Consider the following 13,397-nt stretch of genomic DNA (forward strand, 5'->3'; position numbering starts at 1 on the left):
TCTATTTTGATGCTTGCTCAAAACTGGTTTTCAAATGGTGACTTCAAGAATGCATTTGCCTGGTCCTGAGTCCGATGCAAAAGGGGAAATTCCACCCCCTCCTGCTCATTATGCATAGCTAGCTGCCTCTGTCCCTTTCCATGGTTTGCAAACTCCCAGGTGTCAGGTGTTGCTTTGCATGGTTGCAAACGTGTTGCTTTGCATGGTTGTGTTGCTTTGCAGTTGTGTTGCTTTGCAAACTTCTTCGCACCTACCCCGCCCTTGCTCCCTGCAGCTCAGCTGTTTGTCGGGGCTGGGAGCTTTGTGCGTGGGCGGCAAGCTCTGCTCAGAGATGCACGTTAAGGATGGGGGGACCCCTTTCGGGGCCCATATCTCAGCCCCCTGACCCAATCTTTACAAAACTTGGGGGGTCTTGCAAGAAGGGTCCTTTGAAGCTCCGCTGAAAGTTTGGGACCTCTACCCCCAAAAATGCCCCCCCGGAGCTGCGGAAAGGGGCGGTTGTGTTTTTAATGGCTTTATTCGGCCGAATTTATTTTCCCGAACTTCGAATTCACGCCAAATTGCACGGACCCGAAGTGGGGGAGTTCGGACTTTGGCATATCCCGAATGAGAACGGGCTGAATTTTGCTGAATCCGGATTTTACCGAATTTTTTTTTCAACAGCCCTAATTGTGTGAGTCGGTCCTTATTGCACTTGGGACCTGTTGCATGTAAAGCATTTGCTCTCTAAGCAATATCCCTTTCTAATAAGGATTGATGCCCCCCCTTCTATAGTTTATGCCCCTGGCCTTAAACATCTGCAATTTGTCAAGGCAAAGACATTTTGTGTCAGAGCAGTGGTTTTCAACAGGCATGATCCCCAACACATTTCATTGCATAGATGAAGCCTAAACATGACTTCTAGGTATGCCTCTTCATCCCTTAATTTGATTAAGGAATTGTCCAATGAGCGGTTCTTGACAATACAGAAATACTAATGGCGGTTCATTTTCTTGATTTGATGTGAAGGAGTGCCCCGTGGTGCCTTTCTCCTGTCTGAGATATACAGAGCAGAATGGATAAAGCCAAGAAGGAACTGAAAAACACATTAGGGCGGAGTCCCTATCCTCCTTATCACAGCATTCAGATTTCAGACTCTCCAGGACCTAGCTCACCTCCAACTGACAATCTCCAAAGAACAGTGCATAAGAAATACCCAGTGATTAAAGAACGAGGATTTTATTCTGATGTCCTTACACCTGGAGCCTCAGATCTCTTGGGGGTAAATATATTAGAACCTCATTTTTCTGTCTTCCATTAGACTACAAGCAAGCCCCATATAAGTGTCATAAACTGGCATTAGAGATGGAGAAACATACTTTAAAAACTCTGTTACTTTGTTTTTTGCCCAATCCATCCAAAACCTATCTGTCACATCATAAGAAGGAAAAAAGTAAATGTTATTTTGTTGGATATTTCATCCTATGAACTCAGGGCCTCAAAAACAATGAGGAGCTTTGAGGGCTGCCCTCTGAATGATGCTCATGAAGGTAGCAATCCCTATTCTGTAACATCTTAGATGATTTTATCAGCGGCTTCACTCTGCAGTTATTGGCCTAAGTAATGGCGCTCTGTATGCTGTAACACTGGGTTCATTTTATTGACTTGTGTGGAATTTGAGAGTTTTTTCAAGGTTAGTCTCTAGAATGGAGAAAGAGCATTCAGGCTTATGGAAAAATTGGTAGATTTATATTGTCAATAAAATAAAAAATTGGTCAACCATTCCCTCTCATGATTACTGGAAGTTCTTCTATAATTCTGAAGCTTTGACATTTTCTCTTCTGTAGGGACTGAAAGTTTGATTTTGATTTTTGGCATTTTTTGTGAGAAATGCTCACAGAATTGCACAAGCCATAGGGTTTTACTTTACATGTCATACTTTTTCTGTACAAATGGAAGCAAATTTCTAGATATTTATGTTTATAGCCGAATTATTCATAACATATGTAAATAGTTGTAGTGTTTCTCCTCCTTGTGTGATAAATTGTGTGCCTATAATTCTTTATGTACTTTTGAGGCTTTCCATTCTTGTTCACAACTGTAGGATGTGTGTGCTGGTCCTAATGTGTACAAAGACTTGTTGAAACAGTCAGAGCTTGAAGAGCACACACCAAAAGGTAAGTACATAAAAATAGATACTTTCATCACATTTCTCACTAAGCGAAAGAAAGAAAGTTGAGAACTGAGGTCCTGGAACTAAAAAAGTGAAAATACTGAAGAGCATGATTGATCTTTGACAGCATCAAAAGCAGCAGAGCAGTCAAGTAGAATGAGGGCAGAATAAACAGCCTTGAGTTTAGAGACAAGGAGATGGTAGCAAACTTAAGTAAGCATAGTTTCAGTAAAGTGGATGAGAGCCATACTGAAGGGATCATAGGAGATAGAAAAAAAAATTGATATGGTAAGAGAGTTGGCTTGTTCAAGGAACTTGAAAATGAATGGGAAGTGAGGCATTGCTTTTGTTCTTGAGGGTTTGGAAGAGAGTATTGATTCAATACTTAAAAGAATTATGTTCCTGAAACACTTTTGTTTTGTGTTTGTGTGTGTTGCATAAACATGAATGTGAGATCAGAACAATGCACGTGACATTTGTTGTTTATTTATCTAGAATATTTCCGTGCCGTCACTTCAGAGTCCTGCTTGAGTTGCCTTCCCATTAAAAACCATAGTATAAAAAAGGGCATTACTAAAACAAGCCATTAGGCAGCAGAATAGAATATGGGGTCCAACCTTTCCAGTATCTGAGGCCAGTTTGTAATGGATTTGCCTTGCTGTGCTGCCACTGTTCTCTCTGTTATCTGGTTGTGATGGTGGGTAGAGCAAGATAGCTCCTGCCCTCAACACCAAACAGAGACTCCGCCCCATGAAGGAACAGAAATATCAGAGGGGGGAAGCAGTCTGTTCCATTATAATGCATACAGTAAATACACCGCAGTTTCTGAACCCAGGAAGCATTCATTCACTCTCCATGCACGAAGGCCAGGAGCACATGATTATGGCAACAAGCTGAGTTTATCTCTGTCGCTCACAATCAAATAATACTATGGAAGCCCTGGCAGAGTTTGGGGGCTGCTGAGCTTCCAGCTCCTCATCAGCAAAGTCTATTCCCAGGTCCTCCTGCTCGTATGTGAACAGGAAGTTGCCTGTCTTTTTTCTCTATCTGGGGGAGGTGTGTGTAGGGTTGCCAGCCTCCAGGTGGTAGCTGGAGATCTTCTGCTGTTACAACTGATTTCCAGGTGACAGAGATCAGATCACCTGGACAAAATGGCTGCTTTGGAAGGTGGACTCTATGGCATTATACCCCATTGAAGTCCCTCCCCTGCCTAACCCCCCCTCCTCAGCCCCCCCCCCAAATCTCCAGGGATTTCCCCACCCAGAACTTTCAACCCTAGGTGTGTGAGGGGGAGTGATTCCGTCTGCCTATTGCTTTCATCCCTAACGGGGGCTCAAAATGGCTTAGGACATTGTTCTCCCTTCCTCTGTGTTAATAAGGGAAACAGCACAGGGAGAAAAGATTAACCGTCAAACTACTTTTAATGAGAATTCAAGCTGTTGAAGGGTATCAGATCCTCAGGATGGATCTGATGGATCTGAAACCCCTCACGTCTCATCTGGTAACTGCTGCCTGATCTATCTGTTGGAAGTGAAGGACTTTGTGCTGTCTCTTAACCTCAGACTCCAGAGGGGGACAAGACTAGTGAGTCAGAGAGATAGAGGGGACAAGACACTGGGGCATCCTTTCTCTACTGCTCTGACCTATCCCTTTGATATGTAGATTGCTACTCTTAGGGAAGCTTCCTTCTTTCCTGTTTCTTCCCCACCTCCTCACACACACTGACACTCTTCTCCATCTTGCCACCATGAGGGAAGGACACATGTCCATCCTAGTTAGTTAGATTAGATAGGCAACTATACTTTATCCTATCCAGAAATGGATTTCCTACAATAAATGAAGTATATTAGTTAAATAGACAAAAGGCTCCTAGCAATTTTGTTCCTGGCACACACAGAGGTTTGGATGGGCTTCTCTGCGCACAACAGCCTTTGTGCACTCTGCTAATTTAACAGGGATTTGGGCATAACAAAGCCCTCACAATCCAACACTATCTGCTTCTCTCTCTCTCTCTCTCTCTCTCTCTCTCTCTCTCTCTCTCTCTCTCTCTCTCTCTCTCTCTCTCTCTCTCTCTCCCTCTCTCCCTCTCTCCCTCTCTCCCTCTCTCCCTCTCTCCCTCTCTCCCTCTCTCCCTGATTGCCATACATATATGACAGACACATCCTATCTTTGGGAGGCATGTGACATTTGCCTCCAGTGTTCCTTCAATAGGCAGTGCTACATATCTGCAGGTGTAAAATTTCTGGAAAGTTTAAAGCCATAAGGGGGAAATCATTGGGGGAGGGAGTTCTTTTCCTGATCCCCCTCTTTTCCCTTGATACTTCATGTCTTTTTCCTGTCTGTGTCATATGGTTGCCAGCTCCAGGCTGGGAAATTCCTGGAGATTTGGGAGTAGAGCCATTGGGGGGGGGCAGGGCTGGGGGGGGGGGCTCGTGGGAGTATAATGCCACAGAGTCCATCCTCCAAAGGCGTCATTTGATCTATGTAGTCTGGAGATCGGTTGTAATTCTGGTAGACCTCTAGGCCCAACCTGTAGGTTGGCAATCCTTCAGGTTTGCCAGTATATGGCAGTAAGGCATTGGCAGATGCTGCCTACTTCTGCAGTGGCATGGTATGTCTGGCATTGCCTCCACTACCCTCTGTGTTCAGTGCTGCCTGCATATATGCCAGCATTTATAAAGAAAACATTTGCCTCTGTGAATAGGATTGCCAACAGTCCTGCAAAAAATGTCCTGTACATGTTAATGGGATCTTTACTTCCAGGTAAAAAGGAAGTTTTGCTGCTCTGACCTTCCAAGTCAGGATAAGTTATAGCCAAATAAATAAACAATTACTTTTCTCAATTTTTTTTCTTGTTAGTCACAACATTTGATACTCCAGAGAATATTGGGCTTATCTTGGACAGCCAACAGGTTGGACAAACTACAGAAATAATCAAAGAGTCAGACTTTCCTCTGCAAGCATATAAACCAAAAGTACAAGTTCCCTTTGCAGTACTTCCAGGCCAGTGCCCTCGGAAGATAGAGATTGAGAGGTAATTTGGGGAAAGGGGGCTCAAAGGGATTGCTTTCAATGTGGACAAGTAAGATTTGTTTTATATTTGGCTATGCAGTTATTAAACTTCTATATAACTAGCAGCCAGGTCCTATTCAGTTAGGCATGGCAAAGCCTATTGAATAAATAAGTTTATTTACATATTGCTTTGCACAGGATTTAGTCTTTAAGTAGGTTTGCCAGTTTGCCCTTGGCAACTGTCAGGGGACGGGGGGTTGACTTAACAGCTATGGAGGAGGCGGGTGCCAGCTCGCTGACGCCACTTCTGGAAGTAATGTCATCATGTTGGCGACGCTGAGTGAAACACTCCGGTATTTGGGCAAAAACTCTATGGTATAGACCAGTGATGGCGAACCTTTTAGAGACCGAGTGCCCAAACTGCAACCCAAAACCCACTTATTCATCGTAAAGTGCCAACACGGCAATTTAACCTGAATACTGAGGTTTTAGTTTAGAAAAAACAACTCATACGTTAACATCTCATGCTCACAAGCATAAAATGATCCAAACAAAGTAAGGAAAGCAATCCCAAGTGCTTTCATTGATTTAAAATTATTTGGCAGAGAATTCCACACTTTAAGGATTTCATTTTCAGAACTAACTGTACTATCCTTTGTCATCCATAAAATTAAATCATGGCAATGACTGACAAACACCATGTTCCCCATCTGCATTCTCAAAACTCTGCAGGGGGGCTTATTGGACCCGCTGCGGCCGCTCATGCTCGGCCCCGAGGGCTGCCCTGCCGGGCGCCCCACTACACCCGCCGAGTCGCCCCCGCCCCTCGACAAAGTTGGCTGCAGCGCGGCGGAAACTTGTGCCAAGGCCGCGAGGAGGGGCGGAGGAGGGGGACGGGCAGCCAAGGGGGCGGCGGAAGAGGGGGCGGGGGCGACTTGGCGGGCGTAGTGGTGCGGCCGGCAGGGCAGCCCTCGGGGCCGAGCATGAGCGGGCGGCGGGGGGTCTGGAGCGGCGCCTGGGTGGGGCGGCGGTGCTGCTGCTGCTGCTAAGGCGGAGTGGGGTAACGGAGACAGATGGCGCCGAGGCCGCGAGGAGGGGACGGGCGGGGGCGGGGGCGGCTCCACGCATGCCCATAGAAAGGGCTTGGCGTGCCGCTTGTGGCACGCGTGCCATAGGTTCGCCAACACGGGTATAGACTGTTTTTACCATAGAGGTTTGCCCAAATATCAGAGCGTCTCCTTCAACATCATGGACATGATGACATAACTTCCAGAAGTAATGTACCGCGCTGCTGGGGCCTCGTTTTAAGCCCAGTAAGACCCCAGCTGGCCAGCTGAATGGCATCGGGAGAGGGGGCCAAATTGGGGGATCCCTTGCCCCTGGAGGGTGTCTGGCAACCCCATCTTTAAGGCAAAGATCCTATGCAGTTAAGTTCATCTAAGGCCATTGTTTCTGATGGGCATGGGCATATCTAACTCTGCATGCAATTGAACTGAAAAATATCTGGACTTTAACCTAACTTTCCCCACTATGTTGCAGCCTGAGGCTCTAACAAAGAAAGGATTATGCACTGACCGACTGACACAGAATACTCCTCAGAGTGAAGTTGCAGAGGAGCTCTTAGCTCAACTATTCAATTTATTTATTGGATTGTCCAAAAGGTTGTAATGGCCTGTCTTTGCTGGTGCAATCCAAAAAATAAGTTCTAGTGGATAAGAAAGGAGTTTAATGTATGGAATAATTTTGCAAAGGCTACCATTATTATGATTTTGTAACTGCCACTTGCATACAGAGCAAAACTCCCATGATCATAATGATAATGTGGAGATATCTTCTACAGAATTAGTGAGAAACAGGTATGCAGAGAGCACCAGAAACCACTTAAAATACTGATTTATGATTACCAAGTAGACATAGATGTACAATTTTCTACATGAAACTGATGTGATGGAGCCCTTGTGAATGATGATCTTAACACTGCAAATGTCTCTCAGCGCTTAGTCTAATCTAATTGCAATTCTGTTCATGTTTCTGTGTTCTAATGTCCTGCTACTGATATATTGTCTCATTTGTTTTAGCATATTTGTCATTCACTGAAAAAGATAAAAGGCCATTGAATCAATAATGGTTTCCTGTAAATACAAGCCATTTAATCTTCCTGTTTAACTAGGAGAAGGCGATTATATCTCAGCTTAGATATCGCTGAGCTATTAGCCAGTGCAGGCATAGATTCCAATGATCTGATGCCAAGACACCAGGACCCTGCAAATATGCCAACCATTGAGCAGAACAAAGACCCTCTTTTCCCTATCTATCTTCCATTACAGGTAAGTCAAAATGGTATCTTCAGAGTTTTCAAAGGCTTATTAATTAATTAGTTTATTTTACATATTTACACTCCACTTACAACAACATTATCCCCTCGTCCACTTTACCCTCATCCACTTTATCCTACAACAGCCCTGTGAAATAAGTTAGGCTAAGAGACAGTGACTGACCCAATATCACCCAGTGATCTGCCATGGCAGAGTAGAGATTCGAACCCTGGTCTCCCAGATCCTAGTCTGACACTCTAACCACTACTCCAGGGGTCCTCAACTTTTTTGAGCCTGTGGGCAGATTTGGAATTCTGACACAGGGTGGTGGGTACAACCACAAAATGGCTGCCACAGGAGATGGGGCCAACCACAAAATGGCCGCCGCAAGAGATGGAGCCAACTGTTTATGCACACACATAGAGGAAGTCCAAGCACAGAGGAATCATAGAACAGAATCATAGAGTTGGAAGGGATCACCAGGATCATCTAATCCAACCCCCTGCACAATGCAGGAAATTCACAACTACCTTCCCCCACATCCCCAGTAACGTCAACTCCATGCCCAGAAGATGGCCAAAAACCAAAACCCTCCAGGATCCCTGGCCAATCTGGTCTGGAGGAGAATTGCTTCCTGACCCCAAAGTGGCGATTGGCATTTCCCTGGGCATTTAAGAGAGGGCCACAACAGCCAAACACTGACATAACCCTTTCTGCCCTCCCTGTCATGATCTGCCTACGTTCACAGAATCAGCATTGCTGACAGATGGCATCTAGCCTCTGCTTTAAAACCTCCAAAGAAGGAGAACCCACCACCTCCCGAGGAAGCCTGTTCCACTGAGGAACTGCTCTAACTGTCAGAAAGTTCTTAATGTTTTGCCAGAAACTCTTTTGATTTAATTTCAACCCATTGGTTCTGGTTCGACCTTCTGGGGCAGCAGAAAACAAGAGGAGACGAGGAATATTTTTTTTAAAAAAAAATACACTGGGAAAGAGGAGTGAGAGAATAAAACCACATCTGTTCCCACCTACTTTCTAAACCAACTTGGGCGATAGGAAAGGTATCGGGCGCAGTGGTGCCTGTGAGTGTCATGTTGGGGATCCTTGCACTACACCATGCCAGCTGTACACCATACCAACCACTACACCAAGCCACAAATGGCATTTGTTAACAAGCTGGTTGCATGTTATCAGACCTTCTGTGTGTAACTCTGGGCATCAAATTACCATTTGCAGGTTGCTGCTGTACGTTGTGTCTGGCACTGGGGGGAACAGGGATGCCACCACAGCCCTCAGAGAAACATTCCTCCTGACCTCCCCCAATTTTGTGAAAATAAGTCACTTGCCTAATTCCATGGGCTCCCAGGGTAACCAAGTTAGTGAAAATACAAGGACGTTATTGGATGGGGGAGGAGGGGAGTGGATCTGATGGTTGTTGTAGTGCTACGTGGAACTTGCATACCTTGATGTTTGAGAGAAGGTTTTGATCCAGCAAAATATATGACCATGTATGGAGCACTTCCTACAAAATATTGGGCAGGATCCAAAGAATGGATTTTGTGCATGCACAGATTAGCCCTCCTCTTACCATGGCCATCATGCATCCCCCTGTCCCCTTCACACAAATTGTTGTGGACCTCCAAGATTGACTTCTGATGCAACACGTGGGGCAGGACTCAGAAAGGGAGAACCAAAGAATCTTGATGTGTGTGCGAAAGTGGCTGTGTACTTAAAGGGTTCTATGTATTTACATATTTTTATTTATTAAAATATTTTACTCTGCTTTTTTGGTATAAAAGAGCCCCAAATAAAATTTAGTTTTAGCCATCTTAAAAAACTTTGTGTCAAGAAAAGGGATAAAAATATTTTGCTTAAATAAATGACACATGTTAATGTTACACAACATAGTCAGTTGAAAATACAGTTCTACGAATGCAGTTCTATGAATGATTGATGTTTCTACAGAGGCTTACTTTCACACTTCTTGTTTTTTAGGTGTTTGACGATGAAGAGTACGATTGCCGTACTCCAGAAGAGTGGCTCTTGTTGGGGGTGGAGCCTGGGTCCGAAAACAGGAAGCCAGTTCCAGGAAAAGCGCTTCTACCTACAGATGATGTCCTGGGGCATGGTAAAGCATAGATACAGTGGCACTAGCTTACTGCCCACTGTGACAAGGATACAAAGTAATAGTTAAATACAGTGGGAAAGGATACCTCCTGTCTAAATTTTTTAAAGCCTTCAGGATTAAATATTTTTAGTGTTTGAAATGTTTTACTGTTTTTTTTTAATCCCCCCTCCCTGGAGCTGTTAATTGAAATAGCTCTTTGGATTCTGACCAACGACGCTTAGAAGTTGTTGGTTTTTTAAAAAACAAAATCTGTCTTTCAGCATGGAAAGTCACAAGGTGGTGTGTAAACATAAACTTCCATGTCACTGTATACGCATTTCATGAAATACCACATAAACCATAATTTTAAAAGGAGTTTCTGATTAATTGTAATGCCTCAATTTCTGAGTGTACAATGAAAGAATCGGGTGTGCTGAGTGTTAACACCAGTTGCAGAGGCTAAGCAACTCTGAAAATTCATCCATTAGGTTGAAAACACTTAAGTTTGCTTATAGATGTTTCTCCATGATAATGTCAACCTAAAATACATCTGTATATTGCGATATCTAACTCGCCATAGCCATCTCAAGCACATTCTCCAGAGAAGTGGCGTAGACGTTTTCTAAATAAATAAACTAACTAACAATTAAAGGAGAAAAAAAATGTGGAGCCTGGATCAGAGAGGGAAATATTAGGGCTGTATGACAATGAGGATTACTTACTGTGAACATTTTAACTAGGGCAATGATGACGATGTAAAGCCTTGTCTGTTATTAATTTCTCAGAGGATCCCAAAAGCCAAAACTTGATCTATAAGTGGATAAATGTTGGGGTCTTGGATTACGATAAGGAGACAAAACTGTACTTGGTACATAAGACAGACCCGTTGGGCCTTGTCCGTGACAGAAAACGGAGACCAATACTCAACGGAGGAATTACTAAAAAAGGTAGGCCATTATTATTGTATTGTGGGGAGGACTTAAGAGGAAGAACAACAGCTCCCCAGTTAGCTGCCTTAGTTTCATCAAAGCCCTGCGCTGTGATGAGCCACCTATCCCTTTACTTAGAGGAGGCTGGACATTTTTTCTTTCTGCTGGTGATTTCTTGAAGAACTATGTGGACAAAATCAAAATTATTTGTAAAATGCTTTGTACCCTCACAAATGGCATTGGACTGATTTAGGCAAGCTCACACTTCTGCTCTGCAATCCCAGCTCCAGTTCTTCATTGGTTTTACAGTCCTGAGTATGCCAACTTAGCAATAGTACACATGGGCCATTTTTGGTGCCCAAGGCTACTAGCATCTGTTATGTATTCTTGTAGCCTTAATTCTTATTCCCTTTTTGATTTCTTCCCAGGGAGAAGAATCCCCCTGATGCCATGTCAGTACTGGGTTCCCCGAGTCAGTTTACTTTTTCTCGCAGAGGATCCACGTGTGTTTGCCCAGCGAGTAATCTCTGCCAACGACTTGCGGAAGAAAACGCAGGCACTGTTATTGTACAATCTGTATGTGGACTGTATGCCTGTGGACGGATTGCAAAGCATTGAAGAGAAGAGTCTTCTGCGGATGAAGCATTTGGCAGTGAACACTCCACGTCTGAGAAAGGGAAGTGTGTAAGTGTTGTGCTGATTCTTTATGGACAATGACATTAATTAACTGAAATACTGAAACCATGTCTGTGCTTTTTCATATCTTGTTTATTCTAAGGAATGCACAACAGGGCACTTTTATAGTCCCCTCCCTCTTGATCTCCTTTTCTATTCTTTCTTTTCTACTTGCTCCTTCTGCTGGGCACCCTGAGAAGTGTTGCCTGCAGAGGCAAACATAATTTTTTAAGCACCAAAGTAGAAACCACAAACAGGTTCATAAATCTGCAATTAGTTAGATACAACTTCGATGTCATCCTGTCTACAACGCCAGACCAGATAAGACACACAGCTCTTTGGAAAGTTAAGGAGCACCAATCTAACCTGTGTTACTGGGACAATACTGACTTCGATGGACAAAGGGTCTGATTCAGTATAAGGCGGCTTCATGTGTTCATGTGTGTTCATCCTTGATCTAAACAGAACTTAGACTGTTTTCAGGAGCCCTTTTGGGTGGTTCATGCTCCTTCTTGCGATTTAGTGAGAGCTGGCTCCTAACCAGGGTGAAGCTCTTCTACTTATTAGCAACAGCTAATGCATATTCAGATATTAGATCAAGAATAATGTATAAATGAATGGAAGGAGAACTCTCCGTATGGATGTGAGGAGAGCATAAACCCCTGCAGTTGCTGTTCTGTAGACTCCATGGTCTGGAAAATTTGAGCCGCCCTAAGCTAGATGAATCATCAGCCAGTAGTGTCATTGATATATCAGTCCACTTCACTGAGCTGTGACAGTTTTTCCTGCATTCAGATACAGAGGTGTGAAAAGCAATACATTTTTGAACAAAAGTAGAAACTATGAATATCTCTATGGCTGGACAAAAATATGCTGAGAGTAGAGGTGGGTGATGATAATACAGTAAAATAATAATAGCTTGAAATCTGGGACTGCACCAGTATGTCAGGTATTTTATGCTTTTAGAAGATATGTGGAAGAGGTTTTGAGAAATTCCCCCATGTGACTTTCACATTCAAATGTAGGTTTATCCCAGGCTAGTTTGTGCTTGTGCATGCAAGAACAGTGGCCATGATCCAGCATGAGTTGCAGGCAACTAGTTACGCAGAATAATTGAGAGTCTGGTGGGGATGCACATCTCCATGTGCACCCAAAGACATATTAGACACTTTGATTGGGCCCAAATGAGCACGGTAATGTGGATAAGGAGGCTCATCCAGATGTGCATCCTCATCTGCTACATGCAAGGAAGGCTGCTTCCTTGCTTCAGTGTCTTTTGTTGGATTGGATGGAGCATATGATTCAGGTACAATTGTTTCTACCCATTTAAACTTTATATCGGCCCTCAACTCCAGAAGGATCATGTGGCACATGAATTTGTGTTTAGCCAGGCCACAGATTTATAGAAAGAACTGCAGAGTAGCCTAAATAAATAGACCTCTGAGGAAAGGAGGCTAGAAGGTTGCCTTGTTCAGGTTGTCCTCAAATTGTTGGAATGTAACTGAGTGGTCGATGGGATGCATCGTGGTTCTGACTGACACCCCTCCCCCATTATACTTGGTGAAAAATGGGAGTTATGAAGGAAATTTCCCCATGTCCCCCATTAGTGGCCACATTCAAATCCCCAGATTAAATCCCCAGGAACCTGGGGCAGTCTGCCGTTTGTCATGTCAGCCTTATAGAGCAAGCCCTGCCCTACCCCAGTTCTTACAATATATGCCTTAAGACAGCCCTGTCACTTGAGCGTTCCAGTTGGCCTCCTCCTGGCTTTGCATTCTGTCACCTAATAATTGTGCTGGCTAATTAGGACGATTCCCAAGTCCAAAATGTATTGATTATACAAGGCACACAATGGTCTGGGGTGGAGGGCTGTGCAGAGTGGGTGAAAAAAACCTCCTCTCCTGTCCAATTTGGAACAGCAGTTATAAAAGATCTCACTTGGAGGTAAAACATTCCTACTTGGCCGTGAATCAACCAGCTCATGCTTGCACTGCCCCTTCAAGGGAAAGATGGCTGGGTAAACGGTGTCTGGCAAAGGATGGAAGGAGGAGTAGAGCACTCCTAGGGCTTAAATACCCTCAGACATCCTTCCTCCAATGCGCAGTGCCCTGGGCATAACCGATGTCCTTCCCAAGGTCCATATAGCAAACCCTTCCTGCAGACTGAGAAATGGAGAAGGAAAATTCTCAGTGCATATAGAGCAGCGT

At 44.1% G+C, this 13,397-nt stretch overlaps 1 protein-coding gene across 1 annotated transcript in view; it reads left to right on the forward strand.

Moving 5' to 3' along the window:
• Positions 1–1,054: 1,054 nt before the first annotated feature.
• DNAH1 (dynein axonemal heavy chain 1) overlaps positions 1,055–13,397 on the forward strand; it is a 175,425-nt gene continuing 163,082 nt past the window's right edge. The window contains exons 1-7 of the mRNA XM_056853871.1: positions 1,055–1,261; positions 2,084–2,156; positions 5,012–5,186; positions 7,335–7,491; positions 9,475–9,607; positions 10,372–10,537; positions 10,951–11,199. Of these exons, the coding sequence (XP_056709849.1) occupies positions 1,055–1,261; positions 2,084–2,156; positions 5,012–5,186; positions 7,335–7,491; positions 9,475–9,607; positions 10,372–10,537; positions 10,951–11,199 (1,160 nt within the window). The remainder of the gene's footprint in view (positions 1,262–2,083; positions 2,157–5,011; positions 5,187–7,334; positions 7,492–9,474; positions 9,608–10,371; positions 10,538–10,950; positions 11,200–13,397) is intronic.

This window comes from Euleptes europaea, chromosome 1, assembly GCF_029931775.1.
Source record: "Euleptes europaea isolate rEulEur1 chromosome 1, rEulEur1.hap1, whole genome shotgun sequence".
NCBI lineage: Eukaryota > Metazoa > Chordata > Lepidosauria > Squamata > Sphaerodactylidae > Euleptes > Euleptes europaea.